This window comes from Rhamphochromis longiceps, linkage group LG16, assembly GCF_057381845.1.
Source record: "Rhamphochromis longiceps isolate RC_006_pf linkage group LG16, R_longiceps_female_GT1.1, whole genome shotgun sequence".
NCBI classification, from domain to species: domain Eukaryota; kingdom Metazoa; phylum Chordata; class Actinopteri; order Cichliformes; family Cichlidae; genus Rhamphochromis; species Rhamphochromis longiceps.
This window is the reverse complement of record NC_140572.1, coordinates 25,869,575-25,894,322: the sequence shown is the minus strand read 5'-3', so window position 1 is coordinate 25,894,322 and position 24,748 is coordinate 25,869,575. Positions and strand designations below refer to the sequence as shown.

General features: G+C 41.2%; 1 protein-coding gene across 1 annotated transcript; it reads left to right on the top strand.

Annotated features, from left to right (window-relative positions):
* Window positions 1-5,331: 5,331 nt before the first annotated feature.
* trpm2 (transient receptor potential cation channel, subfamily M, member 2) lies at window positions 5,332-23,524 on the top strand. The gene is made up of 32 exons (XM_085384091.1): window positions 5,332-5,501; window positions 5,799-5,967; window positions 6,066-6,246; window positions 6,728-6,891; window positions 6,980-7,160; window positions 7,289-7,350; window positions 7,446-7,646; window positions 9,102-9,204; window positions 10,421-10,542; window positions 11,610-11,984; window positions 12,253-12,390; window positions 12,480-12,609; window positions 12,698-12,843; window positions 13,008-13,120; window positions 15,180-15,278; window positions 15,419-15,632; window positions 16,782-16,900; window positions 16,986-17,118; window positions 17,460-17,631; window positions 17,792-17,972; window positions 18,103-18,284; window positions 19,644-19,776; window positions 20,164-20,251; window positions 20,762-20,846; window positions 20,949-21,094; window positions 21,232-21,296; window positions 21,652-21,681; window positions 21,777-21,863; window positions 21,946-22,024; window positions 22,108-22,209; window positions 22,600-22,716; window positions 22,818-23,524. Exons 1-32 carry the CDS (start codon window positions 5,332-5,334, stop codon window positions 22,932-22,934), a joined length of 4,404 nt encoding a protein of 1,467 aa, XP_085240217.1. The 3' UTR covers window positions 22,935-23,524.
* Window positions 23,525-24,748: the final 1,224 nt, after the last annotated feature.

Sequence of the window (24,748 nt, the reverse complement as noted above, 5' to 3'; positions counted from 1 at the left end):
CTAACAGCATCATCATCAACACAGGAGCACCTCAGGGATGTGTCCTCTCGCCACTGCTCCATCTATACTTCAGACTGTGTGGCCACCCATGGCTCCAACACCATTGTGAAGTTTGCTGACGACACAGTGGTGTTGGGTGCCATCTCCAACAACGATGAGGCGGCCTACATGGATGAAGTGAAGAATCTGGCATCATGGTGCCAGGATAACCACCTCCAGCTGAACGTCGGCAAGACCAAGGAGCTGGTGGTGGACTTCAGAAGGGGTCAGCACAGAGACTACAAGCCCATTATCATCAATGGAGCTCCAGTGGAGAGGGTGCAGTCCTTCAAGTATCTTGGTGTCCACATCTCCTCAGACCTGACATGGGCTGCCCACATTCAGGTCCAGACCAAAAAGGCTAGGCAGCGCCTGTATCACCTACAACAACTGAGGAAGTTCAGGGTCTCTCCAAAGATCCTCAGGATTTTCTATACAGGCGCTGTGGAGAGCATCCTCACACAGAACATGACATCGTGGTTTGGGAACAGCTGTGTGAAGGACCAAAAAGCTCTCCAGAGAGTGATCCGTACAGCAGAACGCTGCTGCAGGATTGCTCTCCCCCCGCTTCAGGACACCTACACCAGGAGATGCCGGACTAGAGCAGCGCAGATACTGAAGGACCCGTCCCATCCTGGCAACAAACTGTTCCAACTTCTGCAATCTGGTAGAAGGTTCCGCATCTTCCGGGCAAGGACAGAGAGACTCAAGAGGAGCTTCTATCCCCAAGCCATCCATGCCCTAAACACACACACCCGCCCTCTCACATCATCTATAATTGACTGAGACAGGACTCTTCCAGACACTCTAAACCAAGGCACAATGTACATTTCAAATTCCTTTAATTTTAAATATGTTTATATTGTCTATCCTGTAAAATAGTCAGATGTCTATTCATATTAATGTACAGAATTTACCTGCTTGCTGGTACTACTGCACATTCACCCAATGTATATACTATAAAAAAAAATTAAAAAAAACACCCAGCACGCCCCTGCGGGCGGTTTATCCTTCAAGCTCGGGTCCTCTACCAGAGGCCTGGGAGCTTGAGGGTCCTGCGCAGTATCTTAGCTGTTCCCAGGACTGCGCTCTTCTGGACAGAGATCTCCGATGTTATTCCCGGGATCTGCTGGAGCCACTCGCCTAGCATGCATGAATGAATAAATAAATAAATAAATAAATAAATAAATAAATAAATAAATAAATAAATATATATATATATATATATATATATATATATATATATATATATATATCTTCCTCTACACCCCCCCCCCCCCCCCCATTTTTGCACATGTCGAGGAGCGTGTCAGGCTACATTTCACCGTGTGTTATACTTGTATAACTATGCATGTGACAAATAAAGAACCTTTAACCTTGAATAATAGGGTGGTCGTGACTGGACTGAGAAAGACGAACTGCTCTGCTTTCACCAAGATGTAAAAGACCCTCTGACAACAACTTCAGTCTGTCAAAGATTAATTATTCTTCGAATGAAACCAGTGTCTTTATGTCCTGATTTCTGTCTTTGTCTGCTTTGACAGTCTGGTAAAACTGGTAAAACAAAACGAGTGACGCCAAACAAAACCATTTAGACTTATGGAAGTGCCATACTGGAGTTGTGCTTATAGTACTGAGACCTGCCTTATTTCTTTCTCAAATGACAACTGAAATCATGAGCCCTTCACTTCAGAGTGTCCACTTTTGTCTTGTCCCTACACCTGCAGGTAGAGCTGCTCCCAATCCTGGTTACAAAGACAAAGGCCATGCTGTGCAACATAAACTCCAGTACTGAGATCACATCTTCAGATTTTACCCTGACTTCAGTGCAGCCCAGTGTAATCGGTCTGGTGCATTTAAGAGATTCAAGCCTAAAGCCTAATGTACCATTTTATTCTAATCTTTATGCTCTAATTTCCGAGTAATTTTACTTTTAACGTAAATGCATTTTCATGCTTGAGTAAGACTTACTCTCTACCTTAAGTAACAGTTTAAGGTGTTTTTACTGTGTGCTCGCTGTAATTTTACTGAATGATCAGAGCGCTTCCTCCATCACTGGTGGAATTTTTTTGTTAAAGATTAAGATCAAGACAAAACCTCTAATATCATTTGCTAAATGCAATTTGAAAGAAATTTTAAAAATCATTCTATATCATCTATATCATTCCCAGTATGCCTGTCTGTTGTTAATACAAACAATGGTAGTAAGAAATGTATTTTAAATACCTCTATAATTATTCTCTTTGAGCTTGAAGGAGAGGTCAGAAGTCACATTTATTAAATTAACTAAATCTTTATACTGTGCTTTCTGTATGTTGACAATAAATACCACATTTAGTTAGTTTTTTGTCAGTTGTTGACCAATAAATCATTAAGTTGACCTTGGAGACCTTAGGGCATGGAGGTCAAATTTTAATGGACTGTCTACATGATCCCACTCTACACCTCTAGTAGGTTTTAGAAGAATTCATGCAAAACTCTTTGTGCTATCATGCTTACAGATTACGCATGCAAACTCTGCCAAAAACATGACCTTACTGGAGGCCAATTATAGAGCAGACACTGGACAATCATTACATTTATAGTGGATCAGCACTGATAACAAACTTTGTGTCAAAATATGTAACAGAAACTTAAATTTGATTACTTGCCGCAATAACCGCAGTATATTTATCTCCTGATAGTGAACCAGTGCTCAGTTCAGTAACTTGATCCCATCTGTGTTACCTGGCAACTAGTGCCATACCACATAAAACACACCGTTTTCATAAACCTGGGAATGTGCGACATTCAAAGAAGTCCCAAGAAGTGATTTCATGTCCTTCTTGTTGTATTTTTAAATGAAAGGAGGATCTAGGAGGTGTGTGTGTGTGTGTGTGTGTGTGTGTGTGTGTGTGTGTGTGTGTGTGTGTGTGTGTGTGTGTGTGTGTGTGTGTGTGTGTGTGTGTGTGTGTGTGTGTGTGCAAACGATTCTGTAAAGCGTTCTTATATATGATACTAAAATGTGTATAGGCATGTTACATAATTGGTGAATCTAATCTCATTCAGCGTGTTGAACTCACATTTTTGAATATACACTCATCGTCCGGTTCATTAGGTACACCTGTTCATCTGCTTGTTAATGCAGGTAATAAATCAGACAGTCACACGGTAGCAACCCAAAGTACTTCAATATGGAGACATGGTCAGAACAGCCTCCTGAGGCTCAAACTGAACATCAGGGAAAGAAAGGTGGTTTAAGTGACTGAACATGATGCAGTTGTTGGTGCTAGATTTTTTTCCCCAATGGTTTGAAAAATAGCAAAAATCCAGTGAGCAGCAGTTCTCTGGGTGAAAATGCCTTGTTGATGTTGCAGAATAGAGGAAAATAGCCAGACTGCATCAAGCTAATGGGCAGAAAACACAACACAAAAAATTCAAATAACTACTCGTTACAACCAAAGTATGTACAGGAGCTTCTCTGAGTGCACAGCTCAGATGGACTACAGCAGCAGAAGACCACACTGGGTGCCCCTCCTGTCAGCGAGGAAATGGAAATTGAGGCTACAATTCTTACATACTCACCAAAATTGGACAATGGAAGCTTGGAAAAATTTCTCGTCTCATGAGTCTGCTGCAACATTTGGATGTTGGACTCAGACTTTGGCGTTAACAACATTGCATGGACGCTTTGCATCTATGCTTTGGCTTGGTTGATGGTGGTGGGAGATCTTGTTACACTTTGGGCGCCTCATTACCAACTGACCACTGCTTAAACACTACAGCTGACCATGTCCATCCCTTTGATTGCGGTGTACCCAGATTCTGATGGCTGCTTCCAGCAGGATAATGCATTATGTCACAAGCTCAAATCATCTCAAACTGGTTTCTTGAATATGACACTGAGTTCACCTTAATCAAAAAGCATCCACAGTCACAAGATCTCAATCCAATAGAGCACCTTTAGTATGTGGTGAAATGGGAGATTCACATCATTCATGTGCAGCCAACTCCAGCAGCTGTGTGATGCTATCAACTAAACATGGACCAGAAATCTTGAAAGACAAAAGGGGGTCCAACCCAGTACTAGCAAGGTGTACCTCATGAAGTGGCCAGTGAGGGTATATCTCAGGCTATGTAACTGTGAGTAATACGAAGCCTGGCTAGATAGCAGATTATGTCATCTAGTGAAATCCCTTGGTGGTTTATATTGTTTTCTGAGGGAGGAGCCAGTTTAACAGTGTGATGTGATAAAGTCACGTAGCCTCTCACTCTCTCATGTGAGGCGTCTTGAAGGCTTCGTTGATGATGTCTGAAACAGCTGGTCAGTGTGGGCTTAAACATGTTGTGTTATCTGTGTGTAACTAGCTGTAAATTATTTCTTGTTGTTGTTTTTGGACGCTAGCTCTTCAAGAAATCTTTTACACAGCAAGCTTTTCTTTTTTTTATTATTGCGCTTTCAGATATGCTACCTAAATTTGAGAGCAAGGTTCACCCACACCAAGCGACTCAGCAGTTGCAGCAGCAAAAAACACATGGAATAAATCAAGGATTGGTTTCTGCTTTGTATAAGGTGGGTGTTTATCTGTCACAAGCTTTTATTTTTCACACAGGATTAGGATTAAGAAAACTGGCATTGTAACTATATCATATCCATATTAAAAGTACTGTTTTCTAAACTTCACTATAAATGGGGTAATATATCACAACCAAAAGTATTCATGTAATGACTTATATTACATTAACCTATCATGAGTTTCATATATACAATATTAATCTACAAAGTGTAGCTGGCAAATAGCTCCTGTGATGAAAAGTGCTGTATAGAGTGGAGGAGAAGCCAGACATCATGAAATCAAGATACTTAATTAAAATCTGTGAGCAAAGTAGAGTACAGTAACTGAATAAATGTGCTTTGATTTCTACTATTTCATGTTATGTTAAACCTAAACTGTCTTTCATGTTTTGTTCACAAGTATAATAGTTTGGCTATAATGATAGGAATTATTTTTAAATTGTGCTAGTTCCTTAAAAATCATTGCTCTTTTATGCCCTCATTAAGAAATCTGAGTGCAATTAACTCACTCATTAACGCATTTATGTGTTGATCCACAACCACTGCCCGACTGCTGCCTTTCCTCTACAGTAAGTATTAGGTTCGTGCAGCTTGCTCAGCAGCAACACAGCTCTGACATCACTGTTGCAATGTCGAGCACCCAAAGCGGTTGCTGCAGAGCCTCCTCTCTCCTGCCACTCTGGCAGACCTCATCCTAAGCTCGATCTCATCAACACAATCTCCCATGTTGTGCCAGGATGTCGGAAGCTGGCTTGGAGTCACGGCTAGTTCATACTCTGGCGGTTAACACAGCCAGACCCTCTAAACACCTTTTTCTGTCCCCTTCGTTCCAGCGCCTTGCTCTCGCCTCCTGGATCAAGGAAAACATTTGCAAGAAGGAATGCTGCTTTTTTGAAAAAGATGGAAGGTAAGCTGGGCTGCTCTGCACTATGCTGAATTGATGAGGACTGACTTAGAACTGACCTTCTTGTTGTTGCTGTAATAGAGTGGTGCTGTGGGGACAGTTACATGATAATGCAGTTTTCAGCTAAATAAAATACAGAATGCAAAACAAACTTTGAACACTAAAAAATGGGCATTTCTAAACAAATTAGCTTTTTAATTAAAACTACTGGATATCTGCAAAGCAGGTGAAGAAGAATTAATGTATTTATACTTTTTTAAATCTTAAACATCGGCTTCTGTTTCTCTACTGTTTCTGTAGTGGGGATGTGTGTAAGTGTGGCTACGCAAAAACTGATCATACAGACGAAGCCATCAAGCCAGAAGACTTCACAGGCGAGTCGTGGAACATACACAGACATGTCCGTGAAGCGCCCACTGACGCTTTTGGAGACATCAGCTTTGGTGGTTTGGGACAAAAGACAGGCAAGGTGAGCCAGTCCTTACTCTACATTATGTTACTGTGTAAATGCACATCTGCAAGTCTTTATGCCATCCTTTAAATCTGTGTGTACATGTCCACCGTCAGTACGCCCGAGTGTCCACAGACACCAGCCCTGAGATCCTGTACCAGTTATTGACTGAACAATGGAAACTGTCCCCCCCCAATCTACTGATCTCAGTTACCGGAGGAGCCAAGAATTTCTATCTGAAGTCTCATCTTAAGAACATGTTCCACAGAGGGCTGATCAAAGTGGCCCAGACAACAGGTCAGCCAGAACAAGAGCAAGCGAGCAATAGATTTGTGTGTGAGAGATCATTCATTGCACAGAAAGTAGTGTTTTTATGGCTACGTGCCACCTCCCGTGCTTCTGTTCTGTTCATTTTGGTAGTCAGATAGACTTCAGCTATATGTAGTTTGCGTTTGTACTAACTGTAAAAACAGTAAAAACTTGTAATTCTAGCATCCTGAATATCTCTCCTGGTTTCCTGGTAACCTTGCGGACTTGTGAAGCTTTCAGAAAATGATTGCTCCAGGCCCAGAAACAGTCCCACACTCAACCCCCCCCCCCCCCCCCCCCCCATTAACCACCCCCACCCCCCCTTTTTTGCATGATTTTTAGGTTGTTTCCAGAAAAACATTCACATAGGAGTCCTATCTTTAAAGTCAGGACTGTAAGGCTCTTAATATTGACTTTCATATTTTAGAGATATTTTGTTCTACTGGTGAATATGCTGCTTTGTACGCAGGTGCATGGATCATCACTGGTGGTACCCACGCAGGTGTGATGAAGCACGTGGGGCAGGCTGTGAGGGACTACGCCATGAGTAGCTCCATGCAGGGCAAGATTGTAACTATTGGAGTGGCAACATGGGGGATAATTCATAACAGGAAAGCACTGGTGCATCCAGAGGTAGGACAAACACTTATGGTGAGATGGCATCATCTTCTTAGCATTCGGTTACTGTAAATTCTTCTCACTCTCCGTCTTTTTCCTTTAGGGATGCTTCCCTGCCCATTATTTGATGGACACTGGGAACCAGGGCCAACTATCCACTCTCGACAGCAACCATACCCACTTCCTACTGGTGGATGATGGAACCCACGGACATTATGGTGTAGAGATTAAATTGCGTAGCTGCCTAGAGATGTGGATCACCAGAAAGTGTCTTGGAAATAAAGGTTAAAGATAACAGATGTAGTATCTAAAAAATCAATAAGACAACACAGATATTTATTGAAATATGATAATATATCTTTCAAGCTTTTGATATATATATTTTTTAATTGATCAAATATTTGATCTTTAGGGACTGGTGTGACTATTCCTGTGGTGTGTGTGGTTTTGGATGGCGGACCAGGCACGCTGAATGTGAGTCAGCTGTTTTTTGGCCTCTCTCCCCCAGTGTCAGTGTCAGTGTCAGTGTGTGTGTGTGTTGTATAACTGCCCTGTGTGTCTCCTCTCAGACCATCTACAATGCTATGCTCCATGGAACACCATGCGTGATCTTGGAGGGCTCTGGGAGAATAGCAGATGTTATTGCACACGTGTCAGGACTGCCACTAATCCGAGTCACTATTGCCCTCATCCAGCAGTTGATGAAGAAGTTTTTTGGTCAAGAGTATGAACAATTCTCAGATGGCAAAATCATAGAATGGACCAAGAAGGTATGTAAATATACTGAATACCATAAAATTACTGAACTTACTATAGAAGCTTTTTTGCCCAAAGTGTGGAGTTTGCATGTTCTCCCCGTGTTTGCGTGGGTTCCCTCCAGGTACTCCGGCTTCCTCCCACCGTACAAAGACATGCAGTTTGTGGGGATAGGTTAATTGATTAATCCAAATTGCCCATAGGTGTGACTGTGGGAGTGAATGTGAGTGCGAATGGTTGTCTCTGTGTGTTAGCCCTGCGACAGACTGGCAACCTGTCCAAGGTGTACCTGCCTCTTGCCCTATGACAGCTGGCATAGGCTCTGAAAAGGATAAGCGAATGGATGGATGGATGGATGGATGGATGGATGGATATTAGACAACCACCCAGACTTATGTTTATGCAATAGCTGCCCTAAATTGACAGTGTAAAAGCAGTGTTTTCATACATGCCTTACTTGGATGGTCATGAGTCATATTTTGTGACTGATCTAGTAGTTGACATTATCATCTCAGATGATGTTTTCTGTGTTAGATATTGCCACAATGTATATACACCAATCAGGTATAACATTATGACCATCTGTCTAATATTGTGTTTAACCTCCTTTTGCTGCCAAAATGACTCCAACCCATCGACCTTGACATGGAGTCCACTAGATCCCTGAAGGTGTCCTGTTATAGCTGCAAAAATATGTTAGCAACAGAGCCTATAAGTCCTGTTAATTGTGAGGTGGGCATCCATGTACATAGGTTTTTTTGTTCAGTCATTATCAGTCTTTATTTCCCCAATAGATGCTCGATTGGGGAAATTGAGCTCTGGGGAACTTGGAGGCTAATTCAACACCTCCAACTCGTTGTTGTGCTCCTCAAACCATTCCTGGACTATTTTGCTTTGTGGCAGGGAGAATCATCCTGCTGAAAGAAGCCACACCCATCAGGGAATACCATTTCCATTAAAGGTTCTACATTGTCTGCAACAGTTCTTTGCTAGTTAGTACATTTCCAGGTAATATCCACATGAATTGCAGGACCCAAGGTTTCCCAGCAGAACATTGCACAAAGCATCACACTGCCTCTGCTGGCTTGCCTTCTTCCCATATTGCACCTTATATATATTCGATATATATTCGATTCCTCTAAGGTCCTCACCCCCCTGTGTCTAAGTCTCCTCTCCCTTCATGTGTTTCATGTCTGCTTGTCTTATGTCAGATTTAGGTCTATTACATTTGCTGTTCACATTTTTCTTTGTCAGGATGACACCTTCATCTTCATCACCATGCATCTTCAGTAACATATGTTGAACAGCACAGTTTTAGCTGCAGAACTGTTTCCTGCAGCTAAATGACTAAATATCAAAGATGAAAATATTTGCACGAAGTTTGTTGTGTGCTCACCAGAGATGTCTGAGCCAGAGCCAAAGAAACAGTGGTTCCAGTATTTAAACGTTTTTCTTTATTGAATTTGTAGATTCAGGACATCATCAGGATGTCACACCTGCTGACAGTGTTCAGAGTGAGCGAGGACTATCACGGGGATTTGGATGTGGCCATTCTTCAAGCACTACTCAAAGGTAAGAATATGGATTTGAAGCAAATGCCCGGATCCTAACCAGACAGCCTACAAACATAACACACGCTATTAAGTATGAAGAAGGACTGGCTTAGTGCCAAACAGGCTCTTAGCAAGTATAATATTTCCAGTCAGAAAAATAAATGTGCTATCGAATGTCCCACAGTTGAAGATATTTTGATACCATCTTTACAGAGAGAAAACTACACTTGATGTCTTTAAAAATGTGCCATGCTTCCTTCAGACTAATAACGCCTCATGATATTCTGAAAAAATACCTAAGAAACCCATTTAAACCAAGCTTAGCAAAGAAATCTGAGCTAAAGTGCACTGAAACCGTAAGTGAGTCCACCACACTGGACATTCACTTAATCTTTTGACCGTGATGAGTCATCATTCTAGTTTATCAGCTTTGTCCAGACTTTCCATCCATCTGGGTAATTACACCACATTATCTGGGCGCCTTTCTGCTATCTCAGCTAATGTAGGTCATCCAGTGTCTCCCATTATAGTCACATGACTACAGTCCTGGTAGTACAACTGGAAATTTTCCTGTACTAATGCATCAAGAACACTATAATAGAAAAATAATTGGTTTATGTTTGATATTTGGTTTTGATGATAAACCAAACACGTCCATGCTTCCATCTTGTCAGACTGGACTCTTGCTTGTCTTTTTGTTGTAATATAAATATTTTTAAAAGATTTGCTGGGGGAAAAACATCATTCTCAGATGTGTAAGAATTTATTTAAAAATCAATTAGATTAGTCATTGGATAAATGAAAAAAACAACTTTTTACATTCAAATAGTAAATGGCCTGTATTTGTATAGCGCTTTTACTAGTCCCCCCTAGGGACCCCAAGGCCCTTTACACACCCAGTCACACACTGGTGAAGGCAAGCTACAGTTGTAGCCACGCTACAGTTGTAGCCACAGCCACCCTGGGGCAGACTGACAGAAGCGAGGCTGCCATATCGCGCCATCGGCCCTTCTGGCTAACACCAGTAGGCGGTAGGAGAAGTGTCTTGCCCAAGGACACAACAAGCGAGACTGTCTGAGCCGGGGCTCGAACCGGCAACCTTCCGATTACAAGGCGAACTCCCAACTCTTGAGCCACGATCGCTCCGATACTATCTAAAATGCACCGAGCAGTGGATGAGCTTTTTAGAGAGACAAGAGACAAATAAATCGAATCACTGTAAATTCTCCTTTCAGCCTCAAGATCCAGTGAATTCCTGGAAGTTGAATGCTGGAATAGGCAGCTGGAGCTGGCTATAACCTGGAACCGGGTGGATATAGCTGAGACTGAGATCTTCACTGAGGAGAGCCAGTGGAAGGTGGGTTTGTCTTTTAAATAGAAAACCAACATCACTCTCTGATCAGTTACCCAGATAGTGTTTTTTCTCCCCCATTTCCTGCTGAACATCAATAAGAAACATCAGTTCCTCCAAATAACTTTATCCCTTCCTTCTGTCCTGCTGGCTGCAAGTAATGCTGAATTTTATTCTTCTGTAAGGCAAGGCACCTAAGCCTTGCACCTGGTGATGTTATTCTAAAATGTAATTCTGTTTGAATTATGTAAAAATAAAATAATAAATTAACGTTTTTATATTTCTTCTCTACTTACTTTCAGTTTACACACTTTTCTTGGACTTCATGCACACTGCTTTTCCAGTCTTTTCTCTAACATTTAACCTTCTTTGTAAAGTATATCACTCTGTTGCTAGTAAAGCTGTCCATGTTTCTGATTGGTTACATGCTTCCCTTTTGTGCAAACAAACTCATAGCTAGATTGGGAAACTCTGGGTTGCCTTATTTAGTTGATACCTACCTCTTGTGTGACTGCTTAGTCTGATTTCTGATGTTAGGGGGGAAAAGGGAATTGAAATGAAAGAGAAAAATCATGACCTTTACAGCACAGGCTTTGTGATTAAAAAGCATTGAAATCCTGGTTTGTATTAGTAAGATAAATTTATTGAATGGGAAAACTGAAATAGGTAATTATGTGAGCCTATCAGGTGCCAGACTGGCCACACATGCCATTTTCACTGGAGAAGTGAAAAACTGTAAATAATTGACATACATATTGGTTTAACTATAGGGAGAGTTTGCTGTGTTCGAAACTGGTTCCAAAGGTAAACCCAGCCCATATTATCAATACAGAAAGCCTTCTTGCCACCATAACACCATAAAGTCAGCTGATTCAGCAGCAGCATATTATAAAGGTTTTACGAGTAGCAGAGAAGAGGTCTAGAAAGAAATAGCAGTCTGCTTTTCCTTCATTTTATTGTCTCCATGTTGAACTTTGCCATCACACCATCCTTTGTTTCTAAAACAATGATACTAGACAAAAAAACAACAAAAATTCTGATGATGTTGTTCTGATTTTTTTTCCTGCTTCTAGTCCAACGACCTCCACTGGGCCATGTTCTCAGCCCTGGCTGGCAACAAGCCTCAGTTTGTGAGTCTGTTGCTGGAGAACGGTGTGAGTCTGAGGGATTTCCTGCAGGAGGAGGAAACTCTGTGTGAGCTCTACACACAGCTGCCCAGCTGCTTCTTTCTGCGCAAGCTGGCTAAGCGGATCCACAGTGCTCGACGCAGCGGGAGGCAAGCTTTCGGCATCAGAACTCGAGCTTGCAGGGAGCAAGGCGAAAAGATCTCCTTAACTTATGTCTCTGATGAGGTGCGCCACTTGCTGGGGAAGTTCACCCAGCCCCTCTATCCTCCCTCCACCACCACAGACCAGTTAAACATGTCCATGGATGAAACGTCACTGTCAGTGAGTTAGTTCATCCACTCTGTTTTTTTGTTTGAAACACTGAATCTGTCTTTTTGCCAATTAATCACGTGTTGTATCTTACCCAATTTTATTTTTTATAATTTGAGAAAGCTTATTTTATGGAAATAGATGTTAGTAGGAGTAAAATATTCAGTAAATATGCAAAGTATTTAGACTGAATATGCTGTAGGGTATCATTATATCAGAAATCCTGGCATTGTGAACATTAATCATATAATAATAACAGACTCCTTCACTTTCTTTTTAGCCGTCTAAAAGTCAGACAAGTTCCCAAGCTCAGCTCAGGGAGGACAGTCCTGAAACACAGAGGGACCCGGGCACAGACCTTTTCCTTTGGGCTGTCGTCCAGAATAACAAGGAACTGGCTGAAATTGCCTGGGAGCAGGTGACGAAAGCACTTCTGGAAACTTCAACCATAGCTGCTTGCGTGGCGTGTTTATGACCTCACATCTTTCTGTATCTGTGTACTAACAGTGTAGGGATTGTATGTCTGCTGCTCTGGCTGCCAGTAAGATCCTGAAGAAAATGGCACGAGAAGGAAGCGATGCAGATGATGCAGAAGAAATGCGAGAACTCGCCAATCACTATGAGAAACATGCCATTGGTATAACACATATCATAACATGGCTGAATTGACCGTGATTGTTACGGAGCTTGAATTTATCCTCAGGCTGCGTATATGTGTGTCCCAGGTGTCTTCACCGAGTGCCACAACAGTGACGAGTCACGCGCTAAGAAACTGCTGGTTCGCATGTCACACTTGTGGGGCAGAACGACATGCCTGCGGCTGGCACTCGAGGCAGATGACAAAAACGTCATAGCTCAGTCTGGTGTTCAGGTAGAGGAAATTTTAGATTTTTCCAGAGGGGATTGCCAGTGTGTTATACATCACAATGTTGAGTAGATCAATTAAAGTTACAAAATTAAGAAATCGCTCAATTTAATTTCAAACTTTTTCTTGGTGCTGCATTATAATGCAGTCTGTGTAAACGTGTCTTTCAGGCTCTGCTGACTCAGATCTGGTGTGGTAAGCTTTCAGTAGAGAACCCTGTGTGGAGAGTGCTGATCTGCATGGTGTTTTTCCCTCTTATCTTCACTGGCTTTCTGTGTTTCAGGTGAGACCTGCCAGCCAGCTAAGGGGTACAATGGCTTGTACAATGCTACTGTGTTTATATGTGTTTTTATTAACACTGGCAAACAGAATGGAGCAAAATAGAGATAAGATAAATAAATTCTTCCCAAGTGAAGAAAGGAAGCATAGCATATGTAAATGACTACTAGGGAGTTGGATGGGCTGGCTTTAGACCACACACAAAAGGCTTTTTTGCCTAATAATGGATAATGCCATGCTACTGTACAGATGTGTTTGAAGTAGGTTAGAGCAAGTGGTAAGGAAAGTGATAAATAGACTGCATCAACGCAACACTGGTCACATTTTTTTTTCCTGGCATCTCCATTCTACCATCTCAAAACAACCCTGAAGAAAATAAACATTACTATACAAAAGGAAAAACCCTTCATTTGGTTGTACCCAATGATGCAATCAATGACCTCATGAAAAGGAAGTGCCAGTTCGGCCCCTCCCACACACCTGTTTTGGCTGTATGACCAGAACAAAGGGACAAACAAAGGTAATTATAACCAAAGCAACAAAAGCAAACATAATTTACCGTGTCATTCTGCCTATGGCAGAAAAAAATTCAAACCACCTGATGGTTAAGTAGTATTTGCTTTAAAAGCATATGCATGGATGTAAACTGTAACATAACGCTACCACAAACAAACCCAGGAGAGTATGTAGAGCAAAGTTACACCAGCAATGTCTAAACTAAAGCATTATGGCCAACTGTAAAATAACATGGGATAAATCAATATGTTTAAGGCACAAGTGGTAAATAAGTTCAAGCCTACCACTTTGTCACAATACATACATATTAAAAGTTTTACTTTAACTTAATTTTAAACATACACAAATACATAAATATACAGTAAGCCACCAATGTAATGTCCAGGCACAGACAACTCTCACTTGTTTTCATTTGACAGAAACTGACTAAATATACCGTACAACACATATCTACAACTGTGTCATCTAAAATGACTCCTGATTCATCTTTCATACACCATGGAATTGCTGCCATGTGTGGATGAATTTTTAAAGCAAATAAGAAGGATAAAGGAGGGAAAATGCAGATAAAGCTTTCATCAGTGCATTCAGGGGAAAAAATGAAGTCACTTTCCAAGATTTAGATGTGTATTTTGCTGGAAGTTTCCCTGACAGAGATTAGCTATATGGCCAAACAATAGTTAACATCCAAAAACCCATAGGAGGAAAATCTGACAACAACACCATGGATGCTAAACAGAAGTTCACCGAGAGAAACGTGACAGTTTACACAGTGACTAAGTGGAGATTCTTACATCTGGTGTAATGTAAGGATGTGTGTGACTAATTGTTACTACTGTCGGTACTAGATGTACTTGTACTTTAATCTAATTGTTAACGTCTCAATTGATGCCAAAAACTGGAAAATTGTTGTGTCCTAAATGTTATGCCTAACCTCCTTTTTAAGCCTGTTATTGTTACTTATTATTTTAAATCACAGATACAAGTGGCAGAAATTAGCTTTCTTCTTTAGAAATAGGTTGAGGAGTCATTCAGGAGGTACTCAGAGTAGAGCCGCTACTCCTCAATGTCGAAAGGAGCCAGTTGGGGCAGTCGCCTCCCGGGCATGTCCTACTCTGAGGAGGCCCTTGGGTAGACCTTGGACACACTCGGTTGGCCACTGTGTTCCCCTGGATAACCTGGAGGAGGTGGCTTGGGGAGAGGGAGGTGTAGACTTCTCTGTTTAGGCCCCCTGTGACCCAAAGGAAGAAATGGATGGATTATTTATCGTTTTAGATTTTAACTTTAATTGAGATAGTTGTTATGAATTATAGAGCAATGCGTATTCTTCATAATATGCTGAACAATGTTCATAATGCGAGGTGCCACGCATTTAAACTACGATTCATTATTGACGAATGTGATTAATGGTTTCAAATGCCTTTGTTTGGAGGGTTTTTGACATTGTTAATTAAACAATGCCCCAATTTAACTTTCTGCTTGTATTCTTTTTAATAATAATACCTGATTGAGTTTCAGCTGTGGTCAAAAGTGTAACTTTTCCACAGACATGATGAAATCATCCAGAGAGAAACTGCGAAAGACGAGGAGATGAAGACAGTGGAGACCCTGACAGGAAGCACACTTAGAAGAAATGGTTATGGCCCGTATGTACATACTTGTTCCTTAATGCAAATATCAACCCTCATCGCTGCATGACCTTAAATGTCATTTGAAGTTGAATAAACAGTGGATACATGAAAACATGGCATTGTCTCTCTAACTGCAGTGATCTTTCTGTCCACAGCTTGAAGCCCATGAAGCCTCTGGGCTGCTGGTCCAGGCTGATGTACCTGTACACCTCCCCACAGGTTAAATTTTACTGGAACATTGTATTTTATTTTGCCTTCCTCTTCCTGTTTGCTGTGGTGCTGATGATCGATTTCCAGAGCACGCCCTCTGCTGGCGAGCTGCTGCTCTACATCTGGCTGCTCTCGTTGGTGTGTGAGGAGATCAGACAGGTGAGAAACTGTGGCTCAGACCCACAAATGATACAAAACAACAAACAAATAGCCTTTTTTTCTCTTTGTGTGCACTGTACTGTATTGTAGAGAGACAGTCTTTGAATTTTTCAACACAGACAGTGGCCCCATTCACCTTTAGAGGCTCAAATGTCTAAAAGGTCAGCAGTAAGAAATGGTGAGTACCCTTCTTCTTTTAGAGGAGGGAGCAGTGTAACAGAGCAAGTCCACAGAGAATAGAAAACCTTTGTAGTTGTAACAAATGCAGCAAAAACGAATGCATTTAAAATAGGACAGAAAAGAATAAGCATGCGCCTGAAAAGGAAGCATTACACAAATAAATAAATATAAAATTACATCAGGGTAATCTTTGGGGTAGTATGAATGACATTGTTTCACCAGTGAGAGTAATTATTGCACCAGAATGAATATAATTATCTTTGAAAGTAATTACCTTTAGTAGTCATTTCCCTAAAAGGTAGTCATTATATAACCTGTAAACAGACATTTACTCCTAGCTGAAATTCACTGTGTAAATGGCCCTGGGAACGAACTGTCTTTGAGTCCTTAAAATGCTCTGAAGGTCCCGCTCCATCCAGAGGGTAGCAGGTCAAACAGGTGGCGTCCTGGATGTGAGGAATTATAGCAAGTGTGCAGCCCTAAGAGGTGACAGGAGCTGGCAGTGGGAGGGTAAACAGCAATCCATGGTTTTCTGTGCTGTGTTGATGACCCACTGAAGAGCTCTGTGATCTGTTACTCAGAGATACGATATGCCATTACGTTCTAAGCAGAGGAGCTTAAAAGGCAAGGCCTGCAGCTTGTAGGCTCCAGCAGTTGTAGTCGCTGTTGTACCTTCTTAATGGTGCTGGCAGGAAAGGTCTTCAGAGGATTTCTGGGTGTGACCCATTTTAACACAGTTCCCCTTGATGTACAGAGGGCAGTCAATTTGTTTACCTACCTAAATCCTGTCCCTGAGTAACTCCCTTTTTCTGTCTTTTTTTGTTGTTTTCATTTCAAAGGCTTCTTTATCCTTTAATGATTTATTTATTGATTAGAAAGTAATCAAAATAATTTAAATGATAGGTGATTGTATGTCGAATGCTAAGTAATATAAAATCCTCTTATGTCTAATTCTCTTTTCTCTTTCAGCTCTTTCATGATCCAGATGGTTTTGGGTTTCGTAAGAAAGCCAAGATGTACATCAATGAGTTTTGGAATATTTTAGATGTCCTCTCCATCGTCCTGTTCCTTATCGGCCTTGCATTTAGGTGGGTTTTTGCTCTCTAAGACAGTCTGTGGAAATCAATCCACCCACTGCATTATCTATGAATCACCAAGATTTTCCTACTTCAGGCTGACAACCGAGCTGTTTTATCTGGGTAAAATCATCCTCTGCATCGATTTTGTGGTCTTCTGCCTCCGTCTCATGGCCATCTTCACGATCAGCCGAACCCTTGGACCCAAAATCATCATAGTCAGAAAGATGGTGAGGGGTTTACAGAACAAATACAAAGCATGCTGACCTGAGGTTTTATGGCTACACCAAAAAAACACGCTTACCTAATACAATAAGAGGCTTCTACCTCACCGAGCCTCGATCATAGTCTGCAGATGAAATGTAGTCCTTGTGTTTCAAAAAGGTGTTTTGAACACTTGGATCATTTTGTTACCACACTTATTTCAGTCAGTCAGACCTCAACTTTGTGTTCAGCTACACTTTATTTACTCCCTAAGCATACATGAGATGTCAGAATTTGCAACCGTGTTTCTAAATGTGTCAATTTCTGAGTGTTTCTTGCTTGTGATTGGTGCCTTTCTATCCTCCAGATGATGGACATGTTCTTCTTCATGTTCCTCCTGAGTATCTGGGTGGTGGCTTATGGTGTCGCCAAACAAGGCATCCTCATCCACAATGAAAATCGTCTGGATTGGATCATCCGTGGGGTGCTTTACGAGCCATACCTCATCATATTTGGCCAGTTTCCCAAAAATATTGATAGTGAGTGGATTTTGAGAATCTTATACTTTAAAAAATATATATATATTTTTTTATTTTAGCTGTAATAATTTGTTTCAGTATTTTGTTACACATATTTATTCTCCTCCAAAGGCTTCAACTTTGCTCATCACTAATGAGGATGTCATTTTTCTTCCTGCAGACACTGAGTTTGACATGAACTCTTGCAGCGTGAATGCTACAGATCCCCTGAAGCCTAAATGTCCCGTGTTGAACGAAAACCAGAGCCCGGTCTTTCCTGAATGGCTCACCATCATCATGCTTTGTGTTTATTTGCTCTTTGCCAACATACTGCTGCTCAACCTCTTAATAGCAATTTTCAAGTGAGTCCTCCTTGTCATCAAAGTGTATGAGCTTTTCTGTCATCTTACTGTTTTAATGATGATGATGATGAGCCCTCGCCTTTTTTTTATTTTTAAACTTCCTTATGTTTCGTGTTATCGTCCCGCACAGCTTTACATTTGAGGAAGTCCAGGACAACACAGACAAAATATGGAAGTTTCAAAGATACGAGTTAATTAAGGAGTACCACAGTCGACCTGCTGCCCCTCCTCCTTTCATCATCCTCAGTCATATCTACCTCTTCATCAGAAGCATGGTGCTGCGGAGGCCCCCCAAAATATACAAAGAGTTCAGTAAGTGCTGAAGTGTTTATCCACACCTTTGCAGACTTTTGTGTAATTAAAAATGCTTCATTATTTATGTACATGGCTACAGACCACCCACATACAGGGTACCCCAAAGGTGAAGAAGAAGAGAACTTGTAGGCGTTCACATGCCACGAAGGCAGATTTAAATTTGTGCCTGCAACTTCAGACTCAAGGTATGAAAGATGGTAGCTAGACCTATGTATGGTGAAAACGCTAAGGAAAGAGATGGGATCTTTTTAAAAAGGTCATCCTCTTCCTCATCACCTCAAGCTTCATCTCCTGAACTGAAGTCAGTGCTCTAGCACACAAAAACATATCAGCAGATTAGCCATGCAACCCTCGCATCTCTGTACAGCAGACAGTGAGTCGGCTAAACAACAGCTGCTTTTACTCTGGCATCACTCCATCTAATGTTAGGCTCAAGTGTCCTAAAGATCCCACTTTCCCTCTGATGAACAGTTTGACCATATTCTCACATCGTGTGACAGCTGATTTGCTAAGTGTCCAAGTCCAATACCAACTTATCTAGAATTATGCACCTAAATTGGGAGAGTTTAGAAAATAGAACTCAGTTGATTGCAATCTACTGACATCTAGTGGTGACGTTTAACTCACTGTAACTAAAACTATGAAATAACAAGATCAAAAGATCTAATATTGTATTTTCTGTCACATAAAACTGTTTCTTGAGTGACCAGTGGAGTGAGTATGGCTCCAAAAGCAGGTCAGTCATGTGAGCAAAACCAGATCACATGACTGAAATCCCACATTTAGGTCACATCAAAACAAGTATCTCAAATGCAGGTGAAGGCTTCCGTTTTCAAAACTAGATCTAAACACAAGTTTCAGAGCTTTTAGCCACATCTCATGGTGTTCGTCAGCAGGTGAAGTTTGCCCGGTTGCCATGGAGATGGATCAGTTTATCCCCATCATACTGTAACCAGAGTATGACCCTTTATTTATCTCATTAATGCAGATGATCTCCTCTGCCTCTGCTCATGGTCGACAGATTTTTACCTGTTTTTGGTGCTGTTGAGAACGTGGCAGTGAAGATGCTGAAAGTTTAATGTATTCAGAGGTCATCTGCAGACCCTGACAGTGCTTTAAACAAAAACCTAATTTGTGTTTTAAAAAGATTATTATAACTATAAAATACTATAAAATACAGAAAAAAAAAAACCCCAAACTGAACATGAACTGAAAAGAAAAGGTCGCTGAGCAGCTAGTATTTGCTCTTTCTGTTTAACTCACTCCCAGTTTATCTGTTGTGCAGGGTTTTCTGTCCGCATGGATGTGCAGAATTAGGTTATGCAGTGATTCAAAGCATGTGATGCTGTTTTTCAGAGAATGAGCTCAACCCGACAGAGGATGAGGAGCTGCTGACCTGGGAGTCCTTGATGAAAGACAGATACTTGGTGTCTGCACGGCAGGAGCAGAGCCAGAGCACAGAGAGACGCATCCTGGACACAGCCCAGAAGTAATCTCACAGTAATGTAGCTGAAAGTCGCTGTATGTGTGCTGTCTATGCATCATCACACCAGTTTCCATAAAACGGAGTGAGCAGTCCAGCCAAAATGTGATTACACGTTCTTTTTTTTAATGAGCTTTTAGAGACCAAAGGACCAATTTGCATGCATAATCACCTTATGTATCACACACAGTTGGATAGATTTAGGGTAATTTGAGATATTTTCTGTCCAAGGACTTGGATGTGGCTGCTTCACCAAACAATATTTACATAAAAATGATTGAAATCACTCTGTTATTAAAAAAAAAAGTAGTATATAATAATTTCCTGTTTGTTTTATTGTAAAGACTGATGATTTTCTTTAAGTAATTTTCAAACTGACACTTGTTTCTGCAGGGTTAACATCATAACTGATCTGCTGGAGAGAAATGGGGAAACGAGCGCTGCTGCCATGCTGAAAAGACTGACTCAACTTGAAGAGCAGGTTGTGGCCTGATTTCTTTTGGTTGGCACTAATGTTGCACCTGTGTCTGTAATATGTCACGATATGCTAATGGAGGGTGACCTGAGGCACTAAAGACACGGCACGCTTTTTGTGGTACGCTCTTGTGTGTCAGGGGTGTGAATTTTAGACTTTGAACTGCGTTTTTAATACATTTTATGGCTTTTCCTACTGATAAACACCTCCCCCATTTCCATTCATACTACACCAAAGTCATAAAGTAGCAAATAACCAATTAAGTGGCATAAGATTCCTGTTTTCTTCACTATCTAATGCAGAAATGTGTACTTATACAGTGGGTTCACAGTTAAACGAAAAAAATCTCTATCTCGGGGATTAAACGTGTAGTTACACTTTACACTGACAGAAATAGGAGTTTCACTGCTCTGACCCACTTAAGATCAAACTTAGCTATACGTGTAAAATTACTTTGACGTCCTTGATCTAAGCAGCTAACAGAAGTAGTTGATCCACTTTCCTTTGTCTCATCAGGTCAGCCAGTCTACTAAAGCCCTGCAGTGGATTATGGATAGTCTGAAATCTCAGGGTCTGCCCTCAAAAGACACACAGTCACGGAGTCAGTACCAAATTTAATTCACTATTTACATGTCACAGTTGTATGTTTGATAAATATTCTAAATCTGCTGCTGTTTGCGCACATTTTTGTGGTTACCTGCAGCTCCAGCTGGCGTAGATGAGACCCCAGATTCTTTCAGGAATACATCGGAGAAAGGAAGCGGTTTCCATGTGAATTCCCGTCAGTTTTCCTACCCAAACAGCAAACTCACGCGCTTCCCTGTGCCTGAGGAGAAGGTGCCCTGGGAGGTACTTATTATATATTTAAATATTATTAAATATTATTTTTTTCCACCACAAAGTCACCAGTTGCCACTCCTCAGAAAGTCACTGAACTGATAAATTGTCCAATAATTCTGGTGGTTTTTATCTCCTTTTTTTTCCAGGTCAGTTTCAGCTCATACAAACCAACTAATTATACCTCTGACGACAGCGAAGACCATGTGGATGGGTGTGTGAAGCCATACTTTCCTGTTTTCACTAGCGTTTTATTTGAGGACAGCGTAGAGTCTGTTTTTCACATGTCTAGAAAGCAACACTCTTCCAGTAGGTTATAAGTAATCATTGAAAGGGATTATTTTGCGTGAGTATACACATTGTGTTTTTAACCTGCATATTATATCCATAAAAACATTAATTAGCAGGCAATGAATGGGCCTCGGTGACAAGTGAATTACCAGTTTTCAGGTCGAATCTATTTGAACACAGTAAATAAGCTTTCTGGCCTAACTTTGACTTTATTGTGTAATTACAAGACCGGCTCCTCCAATCTCTGTACGCTCTTCATCTATTGTTTCTCCCTGCAGATCAGAACCAGAAGCCTTAGCTAATTACAGGTATGACACAAGAACAGATATAGAACCTATTCAGTATTACTTATAGTAACCTCAAAAGCATGTCTTGATGTCTGATAAGGAGCTTGTCATCTCAGAAACCCAGGGGGGAGGACGGGCATCAGTGGGCGTGGGGCACTGAGCCGCCTGGGTCCAAACCTCAGTGTAGAGCTTGTGATTACACGGTAGGTCATCTCAATGCCCCTGCAGAGGTTTTAAAAAGGTTGTTTTGCACAGAAATATCTGAGACTTTCCACTTATTTTTAGCTGGCGAGACAGCGAGAAGTCAGTTCTGGAGTACCTGGCAGTTTTTGACGAGAGTCGAAGAACTTTATCTTTACCTGGAGTGAGTTCCAGTCTTTGTCCATTTAATGTGGTTTATACATTTTTTTGCACTGTTCAATCACACTGTGGCTTTAAAACCTTCAGGGCCCTGTTGATTCTGCTGATAAACTGCCACCAACTCTTAAAAAAACGATGGGGAAAAAGCTGTATGAAACGATCAACGCAAAACTGTCAGAGGGAACAAAGGTAAGTCAGTGCAGCACTGTGGTGGTAAAGCTTTAAAGTAGCTGCAGGAGCAATGAAAACAAAGAACAGCTGTAAAGCACGACAGCTTTCGATAGAAGAACATGTCAACAGCTGTCACTGATAGCATTTTGAGAGAGCAGGAAGAACAGGCCCTCTGTTTGTCTTTGATATAAACACTGGTTAGTAAATTTAGTGATACAATAGAAAGCATTCGATTAAATATTACATTATAAAATAAAAAATGTAAACATCAAAGACAAATTACTTATTTCCTGAGCTGAGAAATGTTTGAATCATTCAAGAGAGAAGGGGAGCATCCTGCCAGGGCTGAAACGGTACATTAATATGATATCGATTAATTTGTTGATGGACGTGGTTGTTTGGTTTTAGGTGTTTGAGGGTTATGTGGATGACTGCAGGAACACGGATAACGCCTGGGTGGAAATGACTGTCCTAAACATTCACCTGGATAGAAAAAGCCAGGTGATGGTGGACATCAACAACACGGTAACATCGAGTGTTTTACAGCGTGAAGAATAAATTGGCTGGCCGACTGTTTTACATTTCCTCCTTTCTGCATTTACATGTTATTATCTGTTGCTTTTTAGGTGCTGAGCAGTAACGGTGCTCTTCAGTGGCAGGAGGTGAGCAGCAAAGCCACACTTAGCTCAAACCAAAGAGAGTCGCTGCGGCTGGCTGCTGCGCTGCACAACAGGAAGTTCTGACATTCACGACGCTGCAGCTGTAAATGTGCCTCTACATCTCCCCGTCACTGCTGCCTTTTCTTTAAATATGTCGATTAATTGTGTTGCACTGAAAGCCATAATCTACATTGTGCTGCTGCTGACTATGAAATGAATGTTGAACCTACACTGTTAACTGCTGCTCACTAAAAACAATCAAATATTAACATTCAGAGAAGAGTGGCTACTCCTCCACACTGAAAGGAGCCAGCTGAGGTGGTCTGGGTGGTCTAGGTGAGGTGTTTCAGGCATGTCTTACTGGGAGGAGGCCCCGGACAGCTGGATCAGCTGGGCCTCTCTGCTAAGACCCCCTGCAACCTGAACCTGGATAAGAAATTGGAGGAATAATTAAAGGGGACTAGTTATGTTGATTTCCAGCTCTCTATGTTTTTTTAAATTTCAATTCTACTAGAGTAGCTTTGCATGATTCACAGCTCAAAATAATCCTTATTTATCTTTTCCTGACTATGCAGCCCTTTAGACTCTCCCCTTTCTGTGCTCATACCATATTGGGGATATGTACTCAGTGATGACTTACAGAGCCAAGAATATTATAAAAACAAGCACTCAGATGACAGGGATTACTTGAACATATAGTGGCCTCATTATTAGAAACTTCAGTGATGTTTGATATGAGCCATTGTTACAGTATATGTGTGACAGAAAAAGTGGAACAGATCTCTTATAAGTGAACAGAGTTCACTAATGGCGCACAGGGTGCTTTAACTTACAGTTGTCTATTAGTATGTAGCAGTTATAGAGCTTATTCTTTTATAACACACAAGACAATCATCAGTAATAATAATAATCATGTTACAACTTGGTGAAATTAAATATTAATCTACATTTTTTAGATTGCCTTGATTCACCTTTATTTAATTTGGATATATTTTACTCGATTAATTTTTTTTTTTATTCACTTGTATTGAAGCAGTTTGACTTTGTGGCACTGCTGCTTGCTTTCTCGCTGATATCACTATCTATCTCCGTTTCCCTGAGTTTGTTTGCGTGTTGCACTCTCTCCCGTCCTGTTTAAAAACAGAGAAGCTTGTGAAACACTTTTCTGCCCTGAGCTCAGCTTTTGTCCACCTGCCAAGCATGCAGCGCTGCGCTAGTTTCGGAGCAGCCTCCGCGGGCTCTCATTGGTGCAGCCAGAGGTGGCCAGACTACGCACGAAATGATCACAAATCATCCCGATTGTGTCTGTGTGTGCTTGAAAGAGCAGTAACTTCTAAACCGCGTGGATTTGTTGTGACTTTATGACCTGAAAGTTGAACTGTGTGCGCCGAGCAGGCGCCAGAGTCCCGGCCTCCCTCCCTCTCTCTCTCAGTTGTTATTATTTGTATCTCCACCTCCCGGCAGCGCACGGACGCTATTTTTAGCCACAACGTCAAAGAGAGACAAAAAAACAAAACAAAATGAAGAGTTCCCACTCTGGAGCAAAAAACAACTGTCCTCACAGAGTCACTGTTAGTCTGAACAAAGGTTGTTACCTAAAGCTATATATAAAAAACATTTTAGTTCAATAGAACAAGAATAGAAACTAGATTTTTGAGGGGGATTAAAAATAACTGAAATGATTTGTGAATTTGGAAAAATGAAGTAAAATAAAAACCGGAAATAAACTTAGTTTTAATCTTTGGTAACGTTTGTTATCATAATCTGCCTGGTGAGGCTTTGAAGAGCATGTTTGTTACAAGACTTTAAGTCAGCTGCTTTCAGAAAGCTCTGCTTCCTTATTGTAACACCTACAGCGATTTCACTAAGTCTAGCCTCGGGCGTACGCCCTCGAATAC

What these genes read in the sequence shown, in the direction of transcription:
- trpm2 (XM_085384091.1), top strand. Translation starts at nt 5,332, where the DNA reads ATGTCGGAAGCTGGCTTGGAGTCACGGCTAGTTCATACTCTGGCGGTT. An exon ending in CTCTTAATAGCAATTTTCAA is followed by an intron (nt 17,973 to 18,102) that starts GTGAGTCCTCCT and finishes CGTCCCGCACAG; the next exon opens with CTTTACATTTGAGGAAGTCC. An exon ending in CAAAATATACAAAGAGTTCA is followed by an intron (nt 18,285 to 19,643) that starts GTAAGTGCTGAA and finishes GCTGTTTTTCAG; the next exon opens with AGAATGAGCTCAACCCGACA.